Source organism: Apis florea, unplaced genomic scaffold (assembly GCF_048593485.1).
Source record: "Apis florea isolate Af1SG1 unplaced genomic scaffold, ASM4859348v1 contig_3802_pilon, whole genome shotgun sequence".
NCBI lineage: Eukaryota > Metazoa > Arthropoda > Insecta > Hymenoptera > Apidae > Apis > Apis florea.
The window spans coordinates 2,349,361-2,373,169 of NW_028256863.1; the positions used below are offsets into that span (position 1 = coordinate 2,349,361).

At 40.5% G+C, this 23,809-nt stretch overlaps 1 protein-coding gene and 1 long non-coding RNA gene across 4 annotated transcripts; both read right to left on the reverse strand.

Annotated features, from left to right (window-relative positions):
- Nucleotides 1–6,342: 6,342 nt before the first annotated feature.
- Rsph3 (Radial spoke head protein 3) lies at nt 6,343–9,894 on the reverse strand. 3 transcript variants are annotated; one of them, XR_015294902.1, is made up of 9 exons: nt 9,006–9,894; nt 8,769–8,850; nt 8,528–8,701; nt 8,314–8,442; nt 8,036–8,239; nt 7,806–7,968; nt 7,482–7,568; nt 6,904–7,139; nt 6,343–6,504 (listed from the first exon to the last, which is right to left on the reverse strand). XR_015294902.1 is itself a non-coding variant. In XM_031915836.2 (9 exons), the coding sequence occupies exons 1-8, from the start codon at nt 9,758–9,760 to the stop codon at nt 6,973–6,975; spliced, it is 1,761 nt and encodes a 586-aa protein (XP_031771696.1). In that variant the 5' UTR covers nt 9,761–9,894; the 3' UTR covers nt 6,343–6,504; nt 6,952–6,972. The 3 variants fall into 3 exon arrangements, 1 of the variants encoding a protein (XP_031771696.1); XR_015294903.1 differs by having other exon boundaries at nt 6,952–7,139; nt 7,752–7,968; XM_031915836.2 differs by having other exon boundaries at nt 6,952–7,139.
- A 2,037-nt stretch (nt 9,895–11,931) lies between these two features.
- Nucleotides 11,932–13,015, reverse strand: LOC147656197 (uncharacterized). The gene is made up of 2 exons (XR_015294904.1): nt 12,499–13,015; nt 11,932–12,394 (listed from the first exon to the last, which is right to left on the reverse strand). It is a non-coding gene; the product is annotated as an uncharacterized LOC147656197 (long non-coding RNA).
- Nucleotides 13,016–23,809: the final 10,794 nt, after the last annotated feature.

Below are 23,809 nucleotides of genomic sequence, written 5' to 3' on the forward strand. Positions count from 1 at the left end.
TTTTATCCTAACTTAAAAAAGTTCAACTATTTCTCTTTTTAAATACGGCGCGCAAATTTTACTCTGCACCGTCTTCTTCTTCTCCTTTTTTTTTCTTTTTCAATTTTTACAAACAACAATTTCTTCTTCCTTCTTCTTTTGTTATTTGTATTGTTTATGTATCGAAAAAATTACGAACGAACGCCCAAGGGATATTTTACTTCACTCTCAGAAAATGAACCGTGGATGCCGACAAATATGACAAATATCCACTTGCGAGAAGAAGATATATTCGATAATGAAATAATTGGCACGTAAGATAACTTTGGATGAGAAGAACGCTATGTCAAAGTGTCAACTAAATTGAATCTGTATTCCGCACGTGGCTTAAATATATTCGGCAGACTCCGTGCCCCAAATTGGCCAGGGGGTTAGATACTCCCCTCCACTGATACGCTCCACTCTTTCTAGCCAGTGTATGCGTAATTGTATTTAAAGAGACAAGGGTAAATCGGCCCCCTTGCTCGCCGTTCGCGAATCATGACGCGTTACCAATCATTAGGGGTGTGGTTAAGGTTAACTATGATTAGTCGGAGGAATTTTTGGAAGGGATGACTTTTTCCGTGGATCTTTGATTTTCCACCGAAAACGCGCACATCTACACACACACACACACACACACAAGAAAATCTGGAAAAAAATCTAAAATTAATGAAACTTATTTGCTAATTTATAAGAAAATTTATGGGTTTTTTTGTATAATATTTGCTCGAATCGTCATACGTATTTTTAAATGTATTTTTGTAATGTAATATCGTTGATGGAAACGATGAGATAAATTGGAATAAAATAAATTAATAAATGGAACGATATCTATGATTTATTGCAATGGAGTGTGTTTGCAACAGAATGAAAAAAAAATTAGGCGAGTTTAAAAATATTTGAATATTTTTGAGAAATTAAAAAGTTTTTTTTTCTTAATTCTAATTGTTGTAAGACGATGCTTTTAACATCATTTGTAATTTATATTTACTTACGGTAATGAAAAGTTTTATGAAATCTTTTAATTGTTTATAAATATACGAGAAAATTTATAATATAGAATTCTGTATATTTTATAAAGTTTAAACTTGTGATTGAAAAAAATTTTACGTTAATTTTTGTTAATTGAAAATTTAATTTTTACATATTGCATATTTTTCCTATTCGGTAATAATCATTATTTATTTTTATATATAAAATAAATTGATTTTTTAATATTGTTAATAAATAATTATTTATTATTATTATGTTGAATAAGTATAAACAAAATCAAAAGAAATTTATAATAAATAAAACGTGAAAGGTTTTAATCAATCTATTTTTTACATAGCTTAATTCTCATAATTTATACAGATCGATCAATAATTTAGTTTAATAATATTGATACTTTAAACTTTGCGACTGACACTTTTACATTATTAATAATTTTTGTATAATAAAAAACATTTAATTGTTTATATAAATTTTAACTCGCATACTTCTAGCCTAATAAAATTAGTACGTTTTATATTTTTGTTTATAAAAATTAATTAATTAATTGATTAATTCAAAAATTGTCAATAGCTCGGGTTATATAATAAATTTAAACAAATTCAAAAGAGATTCAAACGAGACAATAAAGATGTAGAAAATTCCAATATATATTTCCAAAAATTAATACCTTCATTTTCATAATTTGTACGTAGATGGAGATGGTGATTTAGCTATGGCGGACAGTGCCTTTAGTTAAAAATCATCGTTCCGGAACGGTGCACACGGTGAATTACTTTATTACCTTTGCCCATAATTTACCCATAGTCTCGATCTGGACTCGGTATAATGGATTGCCGAAGTGCCGAAGGTGCTACTAATTGAACTTGTTGCTGCAGGTACAAGGAAGAAGTCGGGGAAGCGTGACCGTGGCAAGTATCGTTTAGGGATTGAATCGTAAATGGTATTTGTCGTTCGACGGTATTAGCCGTCTCTTGGTTACTTGGAAAATAATTACTGGCGCCGGATTCTCCGACCCATTGAGATTTAGGTAACATTATATCCACAGAGTACGTGCGTACCCTTTATAATTTACGAACCCACCACATCGCAATGCCACGATTGAATATTTGTCAAAAGATACAGTTATTCCGCACTTGTGCGGCAAGGATAATTTTTCTTAACTCCGAAAAATTGTTTTAAAGGATTTCTTCTTCTTCTTCTTCTTCTTCTCCTCTATCTTATCGCTTTAATCTCTAAGACTATATTCCTTTCTCTTTTACAATCCGTCCTTGAATAAAGTTCCACGTGCATTCAAATTTCGAATGCATGCATCTCCCTTTTCGTTCTTCAACAATTACTTTCTCCCTTTCCAGCATAATTTTTGGCCGCGGTCCTGATTACACGACCGACCACGTGACGCGTCGATGTACAGGTCGCGTAGCCGTCCACCAGGAGTCCGGTGACGGTGACTGGGTGTTTGATGGGGCTATAAAAGCCTCATGTGAAAGGACATTGTTTGGCTCAGCTGCAAACCAACGCAGTTCTCGATGATAGGGAGGGAGGAGGGGGGTTCCTCCTGCCGCTGAAAGGTGCATCTGAATCAACGGTTGATTAGGAAATTAAGTGGCTCATTCTTCTCGCACGCACGCGTGCGTGGATCGAACGATCGAACGATACCGCTTGGATTTGCTTAATCGTTCGATCCGATCTCCTCGATTCTCTCCCCGCCATTTCCCGATTTTCATCTTATCGATGTCGAAGATAATTCATCCGTCCAAGATAAACGATCGTCCCCGAGTTTTTCTTCCCATCCCGTTTCCTTTTCCCGCTCCGCTCCCCTCGTGCACGCACGCAGGTACGCGAATACACGTGACACGATGCACGATGCGCCGTTCTTCGGACATTTAACCTGGCACGGATAACCTTAACGAGCCGCTTAATCCCTGGTATTGCCCGTATTGGCAAATTGCGTAGCTAGTACGTCTTCTACAGGTATGTCTAGTACTAATTCCCGGAATACCGATATCGGATTTTCCAATTGCGAGTTAATACACACCAGATCCTTATCTAATTCTGCCTTCCGAGGGACTTTCAGCGTCGTTACGGCGATTTAATTTCAAGTAAAGTTGGACGCCCGCGATAAACTTTCGAGATAGCGTTTCCAGGGTTTCTCCTTTTGATGGATTTTAAGATTAAGCGTGCATACAAACTTTGGGGGAGAAAGTTGGCCAAAAAGTTCCCATTTTATTCTCATTATTCTCACATCTTCACATTTAACTCGAACTCGATAAAACGAATTTTATTATTTAATTTTACGATACATAGATAATTGTGGAAAAGATGATGCGGAAAAGGGGAGGAGGGGCACGCGACACTTTCTTCCGTGGGTGGATCTTCTCTGTGGGTGAAGTGATTCATCTAGGGTGAATGGTGCCGGACCAGGGAATGACACGAGTGTTCACAAGCTGCACCACCCCTTGTACCAAGCCCACTCCTGGTCCCTCGAAACTCGAGCACGAGTGTTCTATCGTTCTCTGCTATCTCTCCTTTACTCTTTTCTATACCGAAATTGCAGCAAGTGCCTTTTTCGATATATATATATATATTTCGTTTATCTCTTCCAATTTCAAACAAATCCTATTATTATATATTGTTCGTTTTGTTAATTGTCAAGCCACTCTTACGCGTACGATGCAATATATATATATATATATATATATATTCTTTTGAAACAAGGAAAGATATTAAAAAAAAAAAAAAAAAAAAAGATAAATCGTAGAGAACAATCTGTCTTTTCGTTGCTCGTCTCTCCTCGCTTCTATCTCTTAGGATAAATTTCAGTTTTCCTTTACGCTCCGATTCGGAGGGTGGGCCCCACCCTCTGGTTGTCTCTTTCTAAAATCAGGGTGCATTGAAAGAACCGCGAGGCAGGCAGCTAGCAAGTGTTCCTCCGTGACCAATGGGCCCTTGCACGCATGTGCGCGCTTCCCAATGCGATATTAATATCGCGATTATCATCTACGTATTATCGCCTGCCTCCCCTGCCGATGCTCAAAATAAGCCTGCGAGGAACACCCTGCTCGGCTTGTGCGCGCCCCGCAATCTTTGCTCTGCGAACGAACAACATCTTGTTTCGCGATTCAATTCTTCGATAAACCTCGAAGTGGATCGAACGAATTCGATCTCAACGATTATTCTTCTTCCACGGATTTCTTTCTCCCCCGTTGAATTCTCGTTGAAAAATAAATAAACGCTTGCTCCTCGATTTTGCTTCCTCGAAAACTTTCTGTATCTGTTCAATCGTTGTAAGGCGGCAAGTGTTTATGCATAAATTTTAACGCTTTCGCTTTTAGATCTAGCTGGGACAGAAAATGTGCGCACCCCTTCCGGACACGTAGAGAGACACGTAACAAATCTTATTGTTCGCCGCCCTTTTACGAGATTCTATAACCTAACCACGTTCGATAGTTGCGGGGGGCGAAGGCTGAGTTATGGTTGGCTTTGCGGGGAGGTGATCGTAAAGGTGATTCGTCTCGGTTGGGCAAGTGTCAAAAGTACGCTTCGAACGAATATCTTCCTACGCGTATGCTCGACTGTATTCTCGATATTTCGCGAGGTTACGAATGGACGATTACCCGTGCGAAGTTGCGAAGAATCTATAATTATGAATGTGCAAGCAAGGTGTCGAAGATGTCGCTTCGGTATCTTAAAACATCACGTGCCTCGGTCACGTGTCGTCAACATATTGTCTCTCTCCCACTCGATATTTCTGTAACGCGACACGTGCCGGTCAAATATCCCGTAACAACACAATTACACACGATACTTCACCCTTCGAGCTCTTGTTTAACCATTACACGCCATTAGGTATTGTTTACTCGATTTTAAAAGTCGATTCGTCGTCAATGGTTCGTCGATCAGTAGGCAAATAGGATCGTAATATCCGTAAAAACTCGTACAATTTATTAATCAACGTCTCTCTGCCCGAAAATTATATTTTTCCAATGATTCTTGTTCTCATATAAATCGAACAACACATAATAATAGCGATTCATTCGTCGAAGAATTTCGAAAGAGTAAGCTACACGTGGCTTGAACGATTATCATCGAGGGAAATGGTCGATCGATTCGCAAACGTGTACGCAAGGAAGGTGTTCCTCGCAACGAGTTCGAAGAGGAAAATTGCATAAAAATGCAGGTGGCACGGGTCACATGGTGGAATAACGCAGAATCCCCTGTGATGATCAGGGCCCACCGCGGTACTCCCTTCTCGAATCTCCCTAAAAAACACGATTCACTTGGCACACAAGTTTTGTGCATATAATCGCACAGCGATCTAGACGATCCCCCTCCACACTCCGCTTAATTTAATCCAATACAATATGGCCTCCCCTCCTCACCTTGTCGTTCATGGTTCGGAAAGGGGTGCGCGGTTTAAGAGGGTGGGTGGCTTTTTAAAACTGTGCCGATCTCAATTCACCGTGAAACCTCATCCTATTATTATCGATCTAATCCTGATCGAGCCCGACAGGTTTTTTTTTTTTTACCCTCGCGGTGTACCGACGAAATCTTATCTCTCGTTTCGAAGAGGAGGATTTCGATTCGAAATCCTTTTTTTTATTAATTCCATTTTTCCGTTTCTTTGTTTCTCCTTCTCTCCTCCAACGAGGATGAATGCAATATGGTATAAATTATAACGACGAGATTTTCGTGTGAGGAATTTTCATCCTTATTCTCTGTCTTTTTTTTCGAAAAGCAGGTAAGCAAGGATCCGATTGTAAATTTAAGAACTGTAAGGAAATTGTACGGTACAGGTGCTTAGTGGCGCCAGTCATAATTGTCAGCCTTATCTTTCTTTGCTTAGAAACGTTATTCATAATAATAACGGACACTTTAGAATTTCTCCTTTTATTTTTACCATTCTATTATTCACTGTTCGAAGAATTTTTGCATAATTACCTCTATATATTGTAACTCGATTTTATAATTTTTCTTTTTTTTTTTTTCGTCTTTTCAACATCTTTCTAAATTTCATTAACAAATTTTTCCAAATGTTAAAGATTCGAGCTCAATGCACACATACGAGGAGGAAGCAAGTTTATTCGAATTCTTCCCTGTTTGGCTTTGTAATCCGGAACAACAGACGGGAGGAGAAGTGAAATTACGCCCGATCGTTTTAGCGACCTTCGTATTTTCGACTTAACGTTTGTCTCTACAGCTGTGTAAGAGATAAAAATCTATACCACTTCGTTCTCACAAATTGTGCGAGAGAAGATTGTTGAACTGCAAAAAAAAAAAAAAAAGAAAAAGGAGAGAGAGAGAGAGATAATTAAAAAGAACACTCACTCATAGATATTAAACGTTTCGTTTATTTGCATCAATTTGAATTATTTTTCTCGTGAAATTATCAGTTATTAATTATTACAAATCTTTCGCGCCTCTCTCTTAAGTTTCGCTTCCTTAAATTTTCAATCGATCAATCTCCCTTCTTCTTCTTCGCCCGGGATAAACCTGAAGAACAAGTTCTTATTTTAGAACGAATCGTTAGGAAACGGATGATTAATTTTTAATGAATTTTTGTGCGGCGGTGGTGGTCGATGTTTGCTATGGGGATCGAAAACGCGGCGGTGGCGACCTGTCACGGGGCGCAACCGGAGGAGATGGATTTGTTTCGCAGCTGTGTACACTGCTTAATGTAGAAGCCACTGGGATAGGGATTGGCTGGGTGCTGGTGAAGGTGTCCCTAAATCCGAAAGCTAACTATGATACGCTCGTTTCTCCTTTCGTAGATCAACGAGAATCGAAAAGCTTCGGTAAACCGAGAGGTGAAAAAAATAGGAGGAGAACGGAAAAGAAAAAAAAAAAAAATTCGACGAGGCGACGATTTGATCAGTGGTGTCGTTGATAAACCTGTGATAAAAATTGTTTTCCCCTTTCTTCTCTCAATTTTCAACGTACAAGGCCGAATAATTTGGCTGGCTAAACGTCCTGTCCCTCGATGACAAGCGGCTCGTAATTAATGAAGTTTGGATCGATCCCTCCGTCCTCTAAAGTATCCGTCACCGGTTTTTTCCTAGACGCATCGTATTCCTCGCCAAGCTTTTTGTACGTTTCCGCCCGATTCTCCAAAATTTCCCTGATTATCTCTGAAAATATAGGATAAACGGGCGTGTTGCGGGGAAAATTCACAGAAGGATTTATTATTATGCGGCAACGGTTCGCGAGAAATATTATTTATGGATTCGTATCTATTCGTTCGCTCGGCTTACGATTGTTGTTCGTTCGTGAACCCTTTTTCTTCCTTTCTATTCAATTTTCGAAAGGGATTGCGATTAGGATTAAATGTTTCATTGTTCGTTCGCATAAATCTCGAAGAACAGGAAGAAGGTAAGAAGAGTGAAGAAATCATCTTTCATTCTTCTTCTGTCGTATTACGTGTTCACTTTCCTCCTTTTCCGCGAATAATTTAAAGGATTAAGGATATTTACCCATAAGTACCTCTCTGCTCTCAACCATGTGCCCTATCTCTTTCTTAACCTCCCTCATCAACCAAGGCATGAAACCGTCCTCGACATCTGAGAAAAACGAATATCGCAGGTTTTCTTAATCGGATTTAATTCGATTGATCGACATTGAAAAACGAGACACACACACACATATATATATATATATACACGTAAAGGGTATATAATAACGGTTTCTTTCGAATTATCGAGTTAACGAGGTAAAAGGGCGTAAGTAACGAAAAATTAATAAACCTTTCAGATTAACTAATTCACAAAAAGTAGCAGTGTTCTTGCGTGCTCACGAACCAGCCTTGATCTCGTCCAATAGAAAACCGGACATTTTCAATCCTTCCAGAACAGCTGGAAGAAGTTCGGCTATGTATCCCGTTAACAGGGTAGCTGCTGCAATTCGTTCCTCCGTCTCCCTTTGAGCGATCATCGAGTCTTCGTATTGTTTCAATCGTTGATCCTGTCAAAAAAATGTTATTCTCCAATTCCGTTGGAAACATCGAGAGACGCCAAATTTTTAATCCAACCTTCTCCTCTCTCAGCCTTCTCTCCTGCTCCTCCAATCTTCGCGTTTCCGCCTTTTCCGCGGCCCGCAACTCCAAGAACTTTCTTTGCTGCTCCTTCAAAGCGGCAATTTCTTCCTCCTCGAGAACCTCCATCAACGCCTGCTCTATCGTTTTTCCAACCAGCGTCTCCAGTATCGGTTGCACCTCGAAGTCGAAGTCGAATAGCTAGAGAAAGAAAAAATATCGTATCCTCCAATCTTCCCGTGCAACGAAGAAAGAAATTTGAAGAAAGAGCTTACGTCACCGGGCTCTATTTGGGTGGAAACGTCTTCTCCAATCTTTTGCGGACAATATTTCGGCGTCAACGGCTTGTCCAAGAAATAATCGGTTTGCGTCGCAACTTCGACCTCGTCCGGTTTCTCGAACAGCTGTAATTTCAATCACAAGTACCGAGTTGATACGAGAATTAAAAAAAAAAAAAAAAGAAAGGAGGAAATATTGGGGGATAGCCACCTCCTCGAGGTATATCTCCGTTTGCACCGGCTCGTGTTTTCGGCCGGGAACAGGGGGTGGCGAACCGGCTCTGGCCACCAAACTTTTCGTGGCCAATGCCTGGGCCCGTTTCCTCGCCAAATTTCTCCTTCTGGCTTCCGCTTGCCTGGCGGCTATCGATCGTTCGCCATCGATCTGAGACAAATAGAGACGATTTTATTCCTCCTGAACAAACGGACTTTCAATTTCGAAAGAATCTTACAAGAACGGGAGCGGCGGCGAAAGTGCTTCCACGAACAACGCGACGATCGAACATGATATTCCCGAAAGGGATTCGTTGGTCGCTGTAAAGAAGTTATATCGTTTTATATATATTTTTATTATCATAGTTATATACAAGTTGAAAGGAATCATGAACAAGCGTCGATTAATTGTCCATGAGCGTCAATCGGTCAAGTATTTTTATTTGTCGATTTCCAACGCCGGTGGACAAACTTACGTCGCCTCGTTCCTCTTGGCGATCTTGGACGTTCGATCGTCCAAGGTCGTGGAGGCGGCGGCCATGGTCGTCGCGTTCATCATTCCGAGGGTGAAGTCGACAGTGGCCTTGAGGGCAGTCGGACACCTGGCTATGTGGCTGCTATGACGGACTTCCGGCTTCCTCGCAAGCGAGGCGAGCGATTTGAATTTGGAGCGCAGGGGGCAGTTGTCGGTGTCCTCGTCGTTCGACGCGATACCGAGGAGGGCAGCCACTTCCGGAGGCGGCATCAGAAACTCACCAGTCTTCACCGTGGTGATGAACGGCTTTCTGCGAAACCCCTCACCTTTCCTCGCGCCCTTGCGCTCCTCCTCCCTCTCCCTCTCCTGCTCCTCGAGTTTCTTCAACTTGGCGTTCAGAACCTCGGTGAAATCCTCCGTGGACAGCGTCATGCTGGGCTTGATAGCAGGCACCGAACGGCAACTGTCCTGACTCCTGCTTCGCGACTCCCTTCTCAACGGATTCGGTTGCAGCCTCGATCGGGCCAAATGATCGTTCGATCTGCTGATTCGCCTTCGATGGTCGAACGTCGGATCGCTCCTCGCCTTCCTCTCAGGATCCGATCTCCGCCTCGTCTCGTCCTCGCTCTCGTCCACGAGAGGCAGATTCGTATCCAACCCGTCCTTCTGAAGGATCGTGAACGCGGCCTTTCCACCCTCGAGGCCGAACGGATCCCCGTTGGCGGTTGGCGCCAACGCTGAAATCCCCGCCGGCATGATTCTTTCACGATTCCGAATTTATCATTTTCCAATTTCACCGATTTCACTTCGCGCCTTTCCACTTCTTCGAAAGTGGAAGAGAGAGCGGTATTGCCAACAGGGCTATCGCGCGAGCGAGTTCACAGACTGGACAATGTCCTTAGAATCGACCGACATATGCCGCAGACGTGCTACACATATATTTTTACTCGGCGGCCACTCAATAACGCTGACCACCGTGAACTTTGCGCATGCCTAAGTCATGTTAAAGGGGCACGAAATCGGTGGTAACTATGACCACGTCTATTATGCTTACGCTCGTGGTGTGCTCGATTCAATTGCAAGAGCAGAATTTGTCCTCAACCTCTTCCGCGAACCCTGTTCAAGGTGAGGTCGCCTTGTCCTCGCCCCGCTTTATCATCGCATCCGTTTCGAAACGGACGCTCCAGAATTTAGAATTCAAGCTTCCTCTCTTTCCGCCGACACGTTTCGCAGGATCGATTGCGTTGCAATTCCATTCCAACTCTGTTTTACGATACTGCAAGAGTGCTTGACCGCTTGCTCCTTTTTTTTTTTTATAACGCGGCCATCCTCGAGGAAAAATCCTGTGCACAAAATGTCTCTGCGTCGTTTTTTTTTTTTCTCTCGTGATGAAAATTATTAACGTGCTGCAAAAATTCCATACAGTCTTTGAGCGTAAAAGTTAGTTACCCAGGTTGTTTCTCTTGAATTATGTATAAATCCGTGCCGTTAAAAGTATATATAAGTTAAGTTTCTCAAGCTCAGTCGAAAGCGTGAGGCGTGAGGTTTAAAATTGATTGACGAAACGTAACAGTCAGCTATAATAACGGGTGAATATATAGGCAATCGTGCGGTACGAAGTTTGTAATGGCATAAAGATTTCATAAGTTTTAGTTTTAGTGAACGATGAAGATTGGAAAAAATTTCCGCGGGAATAGAACGAAATTGAAAAATCTAATTTAATGAAATAATAAAGGAAAAGAATTTTATTTTTTTTTTCACGCTTGTCCATGATTTTTCAACTAATGATTTTTCTAATTAATTCTTATAGGTTTTTTTACAAATACGTAGGTTTTTTTTTTTTTTTTTTGAGAACTTACATGGGTGGATTCCTATATTTTTTTTGAATATGCAAAATTGCTCTTGGACTCTTGACGAATGTGTATGTCTCCTTTTTATCGCCATCTCCGACCGGTATTTTGTAAGATTGAACTCCACGATTACACATTCGACACGTATCCGTTCTGACAGCCATTCTCTTTTTTCCGTAGTTTTGTTTCAGCAAGTTATTATTGCATTAAAACAGCTTTTTTTTTTTTCTTCACAAAAAATTCAATGCCGAGATCTTTAGTCTAGATTGATCACAAATTCAGAGTGAATTCAAAGGCAATTTACTTGTGTACAACCGTTGCCAAGGAAACGTAAAGAGAAAGAGTTTTTCTTATACCTAGATATATCGATGTAACTTTATATAGTACGTATAGTAATATCGTTTTTTAATCAATATATAATAGTTAAGATAATTTTTATTCATAAATATTGTATTTCTGTATTTATTTTCTTTTTTCTTGAAAAAAGATTAAAGTTTAAATTTGTTTAGGAAAAAAATAAAGATTGTAAAATTATCGATTTATAATTAATTGTGATTCTATTATTCTGTTTACATTTACTATTTCCCATTATGTATATACATATATATATAATTATATGTAAAATATTTCCAAATTTGCATTAAAAATTTTATTTGTTTAATAAAATCTAAAATCTAAAATTATCTTATCGTTTAAATTTGAAAATTTAATCGATACAATTTTATTTATATCTGCGACATTTGATTTTGCCTACCGAATTGTTTATCGATCGAGGAAAGGTTAAGTCAGTTTTGCTTCGAACGTCGTACCGACTACACGTATATAATTTCGATTCCATATATAATTTAAAATCGTGTGTGAATTTTCGCGTTTAAACATTTATTCGCTAGTCTGACAATGAAAATTTTGCAAATTTTATTCGTAAGTATCGATACATTTTATTATTATATAAAAAAAACTTATGTGTCATTGTGTTATTGTGCCATTGTGTTACCTATCAATGGTAATCACATGTTTTTTAACACGAATGATTAATTTATTTCTTAAATATAATATAATAAGTATAATGATCACGAATTTTAATTTTTATTTATAAGAAATATATATTTCGTTCATTATTTATTTCGTAATTTAAGAATTATTGTATACGATAATTATAAGTTTCGATTTTAATTCTTATTTTTATTATTATTTTTCATTCAATTTTCGTTCTATTCCAATTTTAATTTTACATTTTTAGTTAATTTTTCGATATTGATTCGACATTTCATATTTTTTATATTTTCATTTTAAATATTTCAAAATTTGATATATTTTAAAAATTTTATTTTCATATTTTATCAGAATATTCTATTCTTATTTTATTAGAATCGTAAATATGAATTTTAATATCGAAATAAAATCGAAAATTTAACGTTTAAATATATTGTTTGTCAACCAATTAGAAACGTCCTAGGCGAATCTGTGGCGTGTGGCGTCATTCTTCTCTCGAAAATCATCGCGACAGGATGTATCGCCGGCTGAATTTGCGTAACCTCGACTGCGTAGTAAGTTAATTTTATTCGTATATTATTATCAAATTCATAGATTACTATTAGTTTCGTTTATTTAATAATCTGTTAGACGTTGTAACATTGAAATTACTTTGTGTCTTTGTCTTCGATCATTTATTTGATTGTGAGGTTACCGGTAGCTTGTATTGTCTTTCAATCAGAATTTCAGTTTAGTTATTGATTAACTTTTTACATTTTTTTTCATTTGTTTCATTGTTCTGATTTTTATTTTGTTCAGATATTATCGTTTGATTGCCGAGTTGACGTCGAAGAAGTATTACGATTTATCGATTACGATATAATCGATGATTTTTCTGTATATCAGGTAATATTTTATTTTTTTTCACATAATAGTAGATGTATTTAGAATAGATTTATTGTTTATTTATTCATATTAAAACAAATATATAGTATTTATTTAATCACAATCACTATTTCATCGTAAAATTAAATTACGATGTTACGATACGTGTTTCTAAATATATCTTTTTGTTTTGTTTATATATTTATCTCTCTTTCGTTTATGTTATGCTCGAACGATTAGAAACATTGTTTAATAATTAATTTTGGAAAATTGTATTTGCATCGTGCAATGCTCAACATATTTCGATTTGTCGATATATTTGATTATTATCGAGATCTGCATATCCCTCTTCTCAATTCGATAATCGAAATCGCGACGCGAGGTCTCATTATAGTTTCGATAATTGTAGTGTTTAGACGTGTCATTTTTCCTTGAAATGTGTTTATTTGTGCTCTAATATGTATTTTATTGGTAAATACATGATTAATCTTTGTCGTTTATATATTTATTTAATACGCATTTCTTTTTATAATTGGATAATTCTTTAATAGCTAAATTATTCTTTTTTTCTTTATTCGTTTATTTGACGGTTAGAATTGTAGCATACCAACAGTGTAGCTCATATTATGACTTTTTAAAATGAAATTTGTGCTTGATTGTTGTTTTATTTCAATATAATCTATGAATTCTATTCATTTTTGAATGTTTATTTGAAAATTTTGATTTTTTTATACAGGTTATTAACTGATCAAGTGTAACTTTGAAGGCGGGAAAAATTCCAATATGGACGCTATGGAGACGCAATAAAATTTGATATTTTGTGATCACGCGCAATGCGATCGTTAGAGTTAGTGTTTGCTTCGTAATAATGAATTATAATACTTTTTCGCGAAAATAGACTCAGTGTTTGTTCATCGATTATAATTTAAACGGGCGTGTTAATAATCTTTTATTTATTTTTTTCTTTTTTAAATATTCGTTTTCATACATATTCGATTCAGTGTTTCGAAAAAAGAATAGAACGATCATCCATCATACGAAGAGGTAATTATCTTTATATTATTATATTTATCTTTGTTAGAAATTTTTCTTTATTCTAATTTTTTTAAATAATTAATCTTGTATTTTCAATTATGATTCTATGTTTTGTTACAGATATTTTACACATTTTAATGACTTCTTAATGACCATGCTAATATCGATGGCAACGTTCTCCTTTCATCTAATGGTGAGTCGCATGCATTTTTGTTCCTCTGGTCATTCAATCATGTCGTAGGATAAAAGATCCGAATCGACACGAATGACTGGTTGTATACGTAGATTTTTGTGCGAGCACAGTGACCACGGGTATATTATATCCGTGAGTAATAACCATTTTGTATTTTTTCTGCATTTTATTTATTAGTTCAGGATAGGTCTTCTTGTGCATCGCGTTTTTGAATGTTAATAATTTTGTAATAATAACACATTAATATTTTCAAAATCATATTATTATCTTGAAAATTATTATTATAATTTATTCCTTTTATTCAATAAATCTTAAGTGCAAGAAGACACTTTTCGCGATAGATAGATTTCGGAATCAAAGCAACCAATTTAAGATATTTTTGAGATATTTTTTCAAATATATGCTTTGATTAAGGGATCGTCTAAGGATATTTTTATTAATATTTAATTTATGTCAATTATTTTATTTTATTTATCGTTAAAAAATTTATATTCTTTTTTGTAAAAAATTTTCATTACTTAATATTAAATAACTAAAGAATATTAGATCGTTAGATAAAAAATAGATGCATTAATATCTTTTTTAGCTTAGGATTTTCAGGTTTAATCCTTTCCATGTCCATTGCCAAGATCTCTCTCACGTGCCCAGGTGCTACTTGAGTGAGAGAAAGGCGATGGGGGCATGATGATCATAGTTTATAAGTTTATAATAATTTTTCAGCGATTGACGATTTGCTAGTGTATCGTGCACGACGTATTTTCCACATTGTGTATGTGTGTGTGTGTTAGGTTGTGGAATTGCGTCGTTTTTATCATTCCATTTGTAATTATCAATCGAATTATTATTTATTTTACTATTATCTTTAAATTATAACGATGATATCAAAATTTGGTATCCTTTGGAAGACATATACAATTCTTTCGATTATAAATAAGAGAACAATTGAAATCGAGATAATTTATGAGATTTTATCACGAATCACGCAATGATCGCTAGCCATCGTCAATCGATTTCAGGAAAATGGTACGTAAACTTAGAGTGTGCGAGTAGTGTGCCAAAGCTCGGGTGTCGGAGGCGTCCCGGGACGCTCTCTCTAGTGTAGGTTTTTTTTGCGCCCGGCTGTTATGCGTGAGTGACCGTTGAGTGAATGTGTTGGTATGTTTGTTTTGCAATTTTTTAAATATAGGCCTAGGTAGGATAGGTAGTATACTTCTGGTGTGTCTGTTTAGTTATAAGTAGGTAGGGCCGGGCAGATTGTCACAGTCTCTGATCGGGTAGGCGCGTTTTCGCGTGACAATCTGTTTCAGGAAACATAATTTGAAACATCGAGAGTAAAGCTGAGACGAATGATCATTTGTCAATGATTATTTGTTTCTGGTTTTATTTATCGATTTTTCGAATTTCGCGATCGCGAAATATATTTCGAAACGAACGTTGTGCTCGAGATTCTGCGCATGTATATCGTTACGATTGTTGATCGTCTATGCGCACTAAGCTTTCGCGAGTTAGTTTTTTTTTTTTTTTTGCGATTAGCGAATCTCGAGCCTAGATTTAAGTTTCAGCGGGTATTGCGCCCGAAGAAAGAAAACGAAGAGGCCCGACAAATTGTCGCGAAGAGGGCTGCAACGAATGGTTTCTCATCTTTTGGATCTTGTTTCGGGTCCAAAGAATGGGAAACCATTGTTATTACTTTGTCACTGTGCTCGTTTTAGTAATACGTAGTATTTTTGTTTTGGTCAATTGCATGCTGGCCTATCGAATTTAATCATCGTGAACATTGCGATTTTTTATTAGTGTTGCGATCGATTAATACGGGTTTAATTAGAATTGCGTTTAACAAATCTCGCGTTTTTTTTTTTAAATTATTTTATATTTATTTTTTTTTTTATTCAAATTTTAAAAATTAGTGTTGCGATATTTATATATATCGCTTAGTATATTGATGTTGCGTGATAGAACAAATATTGCATTCACAATTTATTCGGATATACATTGAACGATGGATGATGGTTATATTTTGATAGCTTGGCTATTTTTTTTTTTGTCCTTTTTTTCTTTTCAGCATTTCAATCGAGGAAATCGTGTTTTAGGTGCTTCAAACTAGAACTACTAGAAAACGTAACATTTATCTTTTGAAGTCGGTATCTTAGAACATTTTGTTTCTCTTGAAACTCGTGTATGTCGGTATTACTTACGTAGGTATAGTAGCTCTTGACATTGCCAATGGTAGTGACCGTTGAAATTCTGTTTTATCGACTTTTGACAATACTTGTCGAAAAGATGGTTAGGAGCGCTAGTATCGCACGGTAGATTGAATTGCAATTAAAAGTTGTCAAGATTACAGGTATTGAAACAGGTATAATAAATACGTATAATGTTAGGGAATTTGTAATTTTGACGACGTAAAATTGGTAATAGTAGTTTATTATCGTATCGAAAATCTTAACGACGGATAACAGTTGTTTAAAAATTCCCGAACACGACGCTACCCGTTGAAATATTTCCAGCGTTTGGAACGTAATACATTTGAAAAGAATTCCAAAACGTTAGCGGTCTCGTTTTAACGGCATCGATACGTTACGTTAATATCAGGGTGTAGACACGAAAGGGCGTTTTCCGTTGGATCGAGGGATGAGCGGAGGAGAGCCCTTTCCTGATTCGGACGAAACGAGAAAGAAAAACGCATCGAGATCGATTGGAATTAAAAGAGAAGAGAAGAAAGAAAAAGAGTGGAGAGGCAACAGGAGAGAAAGGGAGTGAGCGAACGGCGGAGGAGGGATGCGAAAAGGGAGGAGAGAGATGGAGAAGCGGGAGCGCAGAGGCGTAGGAGGAGGTTGAACGAAGAAGAAAAGGGCAAAGATTTTGGCACCCTGCTGAGCCCCCTAATTGCCTCGCCATCCTTCCCTCGAAACGTCCAGCACGCCCTTGAACCCTCTCCTCGGTCCAGCTAACTCGGTCCTAAAAGCCTACCGAGACCCCGAACATCTCCTCTTCTTCTCCTATCCCTTCGGCCCCCGCCATCTTTCTCTTTCTCCCCGTCCACCACACCTTTCTCCTCAACCGGGACGCTGAATAAGCAACATCATCTATCACACTGCGCGAAACGATATATTTGTTTTCGCCGGACCTGTTTAATTATTTACATTCAGCCCCCAAGTGGAACCGTCCAGTTATTCGCTTCGCCCCTCCCGACGCTTTTGTCCCGCGTCTTTCGGTACCGTTTCGTTTTCACTTTCTTCTCTTCTCTCGAAAAAAAACAAAAAACAAACAAACGAAAGAAAGCTGGCGGTTGCATTGCTCCCCCTCTCCCCGTTCGATCGCCGATTCCTCCCGAATTTCTTTCGTTCGAATATTCTTCCGATCTCTCGATCTCGATCGATCCGATTCGATTCGATCGATTCGAGTCGCCAAATTCGCTGGAAAAAGAAGAGAAACGAGGAATTGGAGGGAAAGATTGCGCGCGAGGCATTCGTGGGAGAGGGGAGGGGGGAGAGAGAGACTAATTATCAAGGTGGAATGCCCGTTCTGGAATCCGTGATGAAATTCGATCTCGCTATTGGAACCACCAGATAATGACTAGGAAGTTTGGGGGCGTGGTAATGAGGGTTGGGCCCCGACCAACTCGCTCGATTCCCTCTCGACGTCTCTCCTCTCTCTCTCTCTATTTCGCGTTCCTTCACTGGAGGATGGAGGCTAGGCCCCCATGGCCGGATCCACCACAACTTTTCTAGCCATCCTCGATCCATCCTCGGATGATAAATCATCGAGCTCGAAAATGTACTCCACCACGTACTCCTACCGTCCATTTACTCTCCTCGCGAGTTCCTCTTCGATCTTGGAAACCTCCATCCAACCCCTGCAAGATGATCGCGTTTATTCGACAATCTTGAAATTTCCTTCCTTGGAAAAGGATGCTCTCCCCTTATTTTCCAATCGACGCTTAAAAGCAAAAATTATTTAATCCTGGAAAGAAAGAAGAAAAAAATCATGGCTTTGCTATGAGCAATATCGTTACATTGTTGTGTAAAATATCCCCAAAAATTCGAAAAGATTTTATCCCACCAAAATACAGTTTAGTCATTGACTAATATATATAACTTTTTGAAGGTGATCAAAAAAAAAAAAAAAAAAAAAAACAATTTTTGTTTTTCTGTCAAATGAAAACGTTACATTTCGTGCAGAAGAAAAATTTGCTGGTTGACAGCAATTGTTTATTTAATATACGAGGACGCCATTATCGAAAGGGTAGGTTAGAGAGGTTAATTGGACATTGACCAAAAATTTCGTCCCAATTCGGGAACAATCGGTTGCCAGAAGCGGAAGAATCGGCTGGTATTCGAAGGGATGTTTAACAGGTTCGCCACGTTTCCCCGTTTCGATGAAAAGGAACCCTTGTTTGCTTTGCGCGTTCGGGTCGGCCGGGCAGCACAAGACAGGACGAGAGAGAGAGAGAGAGAGGGAGGCTTGTAACAAACAAGAAAGTATCTCGTAGTCTCGTGTATTAAGCACTGGTTCTCGATGCATTCGCCACCACGAAACGCTCGTTTACACCGAGTTTCTCCACACTTTTGTCCCCTCTCGTCTATTCTTCTTCCTCCTCCTGCTCTCCTCCTCGCCGTTCTTCGCAGAATGGAGGAGGTCGCGCGACCGCAACTCGAATTTCGAACAAGGCCGATCTAATGCGCGGACAATGTTAACTGATGAGCAGCCCAGGACCCCGGACGTTGCAAGAACAATGCAGGTCCAGAGGAAAACAGAGGAGAAAAAACAATGGGCGCCCATTAGCATCTACCTGAACCTCTCTCTCTCTCTCTCTCTCCAATCCTCCTCGAACCTTCTTCCTTCGCCTACCGGCAACTCTATTTCCATGGAATCGCCCCTCGTTTCACGGTTTCGAATCGATCGCATTTTCCTTGACTCTGCACACTATCCTCCACATTGTCACAGCCAATGTTTTCCCCTTCGAGCAGATTTCTTCAGAACAGAGAATCAAATTTTGCGTCGTAAAAATTTCTCATCCCTCTCCTCTCCTTCTTTAAACTTAACTTTGCGCCGGTCAAACACCCGAGAGAATCTCTCCCCGATCGATTCGAAAACGATCGGTCGTTGAAAATAGTCGGGAAAATTTCGTCTAGACGGGTTCCTTCCTCCTTTTCTAGTTGCGGATGGAAGAAGAAGAAGAAGAAGAAGAAGGCGACTTTTCCGAAACGTAACGTAACGCAATCACGAACGTGATCTCGGAAAATAGGGGGTGGCCGATTAACGTGAGGGGTGTGTACAGGTTGTAGAACACGGGATCTCGGTGGTAAACATTTATCCGTGGCGTTAGGTTTCGGGGGCGAGGGCGTGATTGGTCGAGGTTGCAAGATCTCGAGGTAGGGATCGTTTTTTCAGGCTACCTCGAAGTAAGTATCCTCGATCGCCGCGAGATAACGGGAGCGGCGCGTAGATCATGTAGCAGGTTGGGCGATCGTGAGCAGATAGGTCGCGTCGCGTTTTGTTCTTTCGGCGATGAGAGCAAGGATCAGATAATCCTTGGCGTGGAGGGGTAGGAGAGGGAAAAAAGAAAGGAGAAAAAAAAAAAAAAAAAAGAAAACATCCTGACTGGTCGTTCCGCACCGGTTCTTGCTTCTTCTCTTCTTCTTCTTCTTCTTCTTCTTCTTCTTCCCGGTACCGGAAAGCAACCTGTCAACCTGCTCCTGTTGCTCGTTACCATCCGCTCGCAAACAACCGTTTCAGGTAAGAAGAGAAGGGAGGAGGGGGAGGAGGGAACGTCCCCCGAGGTGGCCGACCAGCAACACCCCCTCCCCCGTGAAAAATGGAAACGTTTACGCAGGGGAAAAGTGAAAAACGTCCCTCGAAAAAAAACGCGGGGAGAGACGTTCTTTTTCTTTCCTCCTCCTGTTGCAATCGACAATTTCTTATATCTGAATCTGATATTTCTCCTCTTCCTCCCCCTCCCTCCTGTTACTTCTGAATCTTCTTTCCGTCGAGATGGTCGAACAGAGAATCTCGAGATACGAATCGAACGAATATAATCGAATGTCGGCCGGTTTTTCTTTTTCCATCCGAGGACGGAGGGGGATGGAGGCGAGGAAAAGCGTGGAAGCGAACGATAAAACGACGCGAGACGACGACGTTCGACCGCGCGATTTTTCGAACGAGGTTGCTTCGAGAGGGAGGGGAGAGAGAGAGAGAGAGGATATCGCGGTATCCGATCGAGGTGGATACATAAATGCATTAACGAAAACGTTGGCCACGATTTTTTTTCCCCCCTCCCGCTCCCCACGCCCCCTTGCCCCTTGGTTCCGTTTGTTGGCCTGGCGAGACCTCTCGTTATCGGAAGCAAGAGTCAGCCGAGGAGTCGGCTCGATATCGACACGTCGCTACCACATAGATAACACCGAAATACATACATTATTCAACCGTTTGCCTCGCATATTAGTAGGTATCGAAATGCGTGGCTAAGCTTATCTTGGCTGTACGCCGATATTATTCGTCGTTGCCACCTTTACGTAAGGATGAACGATACGAGATTTTACGATTTTACGGTCGAAGGACGTACAAAAAAAAAAAAAAAAACTCGTCGCTTTCCTCGATTTCTTCTCTTCCTCTTTCTCCCTTTCTTCTCTCTCGAATTTTTCATCCACAAATTTCGCTCGTGGAGAACAATCTATATAGTTTTTTTTCGCCCCGCGTCACGTACACACGCGTACAAATCCCCTGCCCGCGTTCGCCCGATGGGAATTATCAACACGTCCATCTAAAGTGCATCCGTTCGAGGAAAAGTCGAGGAAAAGAAACGGTCGGTGGATGCCGCGTTCGATTCGAGTATCGGCCGTACAAATCTCTCGTGGCATCGGGAGAGCCGACCATCGCGAAAAGGATGGCCGAAATTTTCCTTTCCTTTCGCTCCTCTTTTCTAATTTGTTGCACGCGGAAATATCGCGTTGTTCATTCAAAATTCTTTCGAAACCGGCGTCGAGATGTTAAAAAAAAAAAAAAAAAGGGGAAAAGGACGCGTCAAATTTCGAGTTGGATGGAGAGGGAAAGCCGTGAGAGGTTCACCTGCGCGTCGGAAAAAAGGAAAAAAGACGCCTCCACCTCCGCCGTTTCTATTCGCGCGTCCACCGCGCCTTTGCGGCGTTTGTTGGCCTCTCTCTCGGCACGGCCATAAATTGTCCACTTTCAGCTATTTAAGCGATAGATCATGTTTTAAACAAAAGTCGCCCTGATCCGCGTCGGATCGAGATAAAGGAAGGAAAAGCCCTCCTGATGGGGGTGGGACGGGAGGGGGGAGGCGAAGCGACAGGGAACGCCCTGAGTTTTCAACCCGTGGCGTGGCGTATAATATACATACATACATATATATACACACACACACACACACACACATACCAAACCCCATAAATCCTTCAACCACCGACACCACCTCGACTCATGCCATTCTCGCGGCTGTTTTCTAATATTTTGATTTATGCCGCTTTCACTCGGCTAATTTCCCGGCCTTTATCCTTTATTCGCGCGTTTTTAGGGGTGAAATTTGTCCCTCGAGGCAGCTCTGGTTTCGTCACAATGGCCGGCCGAAACAGGATCGCTTTCGACCATTGTCGAAAAACCTCTCTCTCTCTCTCTCTCTCTCTCTCTCTTCGTTTTTGTCCCGACCGAAAAACCCGATGGAAAATATTTCTCCACCCCAATTCTCTAGTTCCTTTCCCATTAGCTCGTCTCTCCGATCGACGAGTAGAAACAACGTGCTTCGTGTTTTCTTTTTTTTTTTTTTTCTTTCGTCAACCGCGTTTACGAAATCGCGAGATAGCCGACTCCCGAGGAAGCGTGGCGACGAGGAACGGTTTCGGGGGTGGATACGTCTCGAGCCATCGAGACGGAACGACGAATCGTAAATTACGCGGCATCCAGCTCCTCTTTTCGTGTTGTTCCCGCTCGATCGTCGTCGAGAGAAAGGAAGAGGGGCGGAAGCCGGGGGTCGGAGATTATCCTCCACGCTAAACTTCCTGGGGATCCACGTGCCCTTCCCATTGTGTCGCCACCACCGTTCCAACGATCCAGTTTTCCGATCCGGTCCCAAGCAGAGACACGGATCGTTTTCATCCAGCATTTCCATATTCCTAACGATCGACTCCGTGAACCGCGTTTTTCGGGACGAAAATTTCGAAAAAAAACGCATCGTTTCTAAACCCTTAGTCGAGAAATAATCAGATTTTAATAAACCTTTGCATTCGTATTTATATTTACTAATGCGACATACGAGTGCAACCTAACGTGTCGTGTACACGGCAAAGCGAAACTTTTCAAAGAAATTTAATGGAATGAGCACCGAAATATAAATACGAAGTATACGTTGGAATCACAAGATTTGAAAATTATACCGTAACAACACGAGGGTGTCACGAATATCCATCGATGACATCGTTACTGAATCGAAGTTGAACACCCAATTAGACACTTTATATTCGGAATACATAAGATAGACTTTGGAAACGGACGAAGCAGCGAGCAAAGGAATAGAGAACAATTGATTGAAAATCATACTAAACGATCAGAATATATATTAAAATTTTATTTTTAAAATATAAGCAAAATAAAAATGTTAAAACTACTTCGGTTTATCGCTCCGTTTACGTTCTGGACATTTGGGTCCCACTTTGTGAGAAACTCAACCGGGCGACGAACGTTGTTAAGAGGTTAGAAAGGTTAAAAGTTGATCTCGGCCGAGTTTGCGGAAGAAATGGCGACTGATCGAAGCGGTTCCTCGTTGGGAACCCCTGATGTCTCTTCGGGGGCGAGCATCGCTGAGGGGTTGGATCGGCCGCGAACGAGTAATGGCTCGGTAATACGTAGGGGTAACCGGAAACGATTCACTCCGGAGACGTCTCTTTTTCGCCCTTCGCTCGCCCACCCCGACTGTTAATTCATCGTCCGGTAAGTGACGCAGCTTATTGCGATTTTGGACGAGGACGAGAAAATAGAAGGAGATTATTATCCCTCCGGTACATCGACCAGGATCCTTCCAAACAGAGACTTTCTGAGCGGAGACATCTGAAAGGATTTCCTTTTTATATATGTACGAAAAAAACCATTTTCCTTCGTGGATCGCTTCGAGCGCTTCTTTTGAACGGGCGTTTCTTCCTCTTGGAAGAAAGATAGAGGCGCGGTGACATCTCGCGGGCATCTGGTTGGGAAGAAAAGCTTGTTGAGAATAGGATCTCCGTAGGATGATTCGAGGAGGGAACGATTAGACGTTATTAGGCCTGGGCACACGGTTTCCTCCGGGAGGAAAGAGTTCTTCTCCACGAGAGATTTCCGACGTGGACCGTTCGCCGGAGGATTAATTTCACGGTCGATGATACTTTCTTTTTCCTCGCGACGGCCATCCCGGGCGGGCATTCCTGGCCCCGTCACGTGGCGTCGTTTATCAGCTGGGCGTGGGTGTGTTGTATCCCACCGATAATAAATTATTTAATTAGTACGGTATTTAATCAAGAAGCGGTTGAAGCGGTGGTAGGTGGACGCGAGGGTCGCGAGCCATCCCGATCGATTCGATTCAACAAGCTGTTAAGCCATAGAGAGATTTGGTATTAGAGAGTTTTGGTGGTACGAGAAAAAGGTGGAAACGCGAGGAAGAGAGGAGGACGGGATAGGAGTGGCGCTGGTGTCCGGCGCTGAAGCGGACGAATATCGGGATAATGCATTGGGGTCCGGACAGGCCTTGTTTATAATGGGTTGAACAAGGGTGCTAGAAGCCAGTGGGGGCTCCGGCCCCCCTAAGGCGCGGGTCTTATGGGGCCCCATAGGGACCGACGGTGTTAACCGGCGGGCAGTCTCGCCGCGGTCGGTGTTTGCTCATGA

What these genes read in the sequence shown, in the direction of transcription:
- Rsph3 (XM_031915836.2), bottom strand. Translation starts at nt 9,760, where the DNA reads ATGCCGGCGGGGATTTCAGCGTTGGCGCCAACCGCCAACGGGGATCCG. An exon ending in TCGCCGCCGCTCCCGTTCTT is followed by an intron (nt 8,702 to 8,768) that starts GTAAGATTCTTT and finishes TATTTGTCTCAG; the next exon opens with ATCGATGGCGAACGATCGAT. An exon ending in ATTGGACGAGATCAAGGCTG is followed by an intron (nt 7,569 to 7,805) that starts GTTCGTGAGCAC and finishes CGTTTTTCTCAG; the next exon opens with ATGTCGAGGACGGTTTCATG.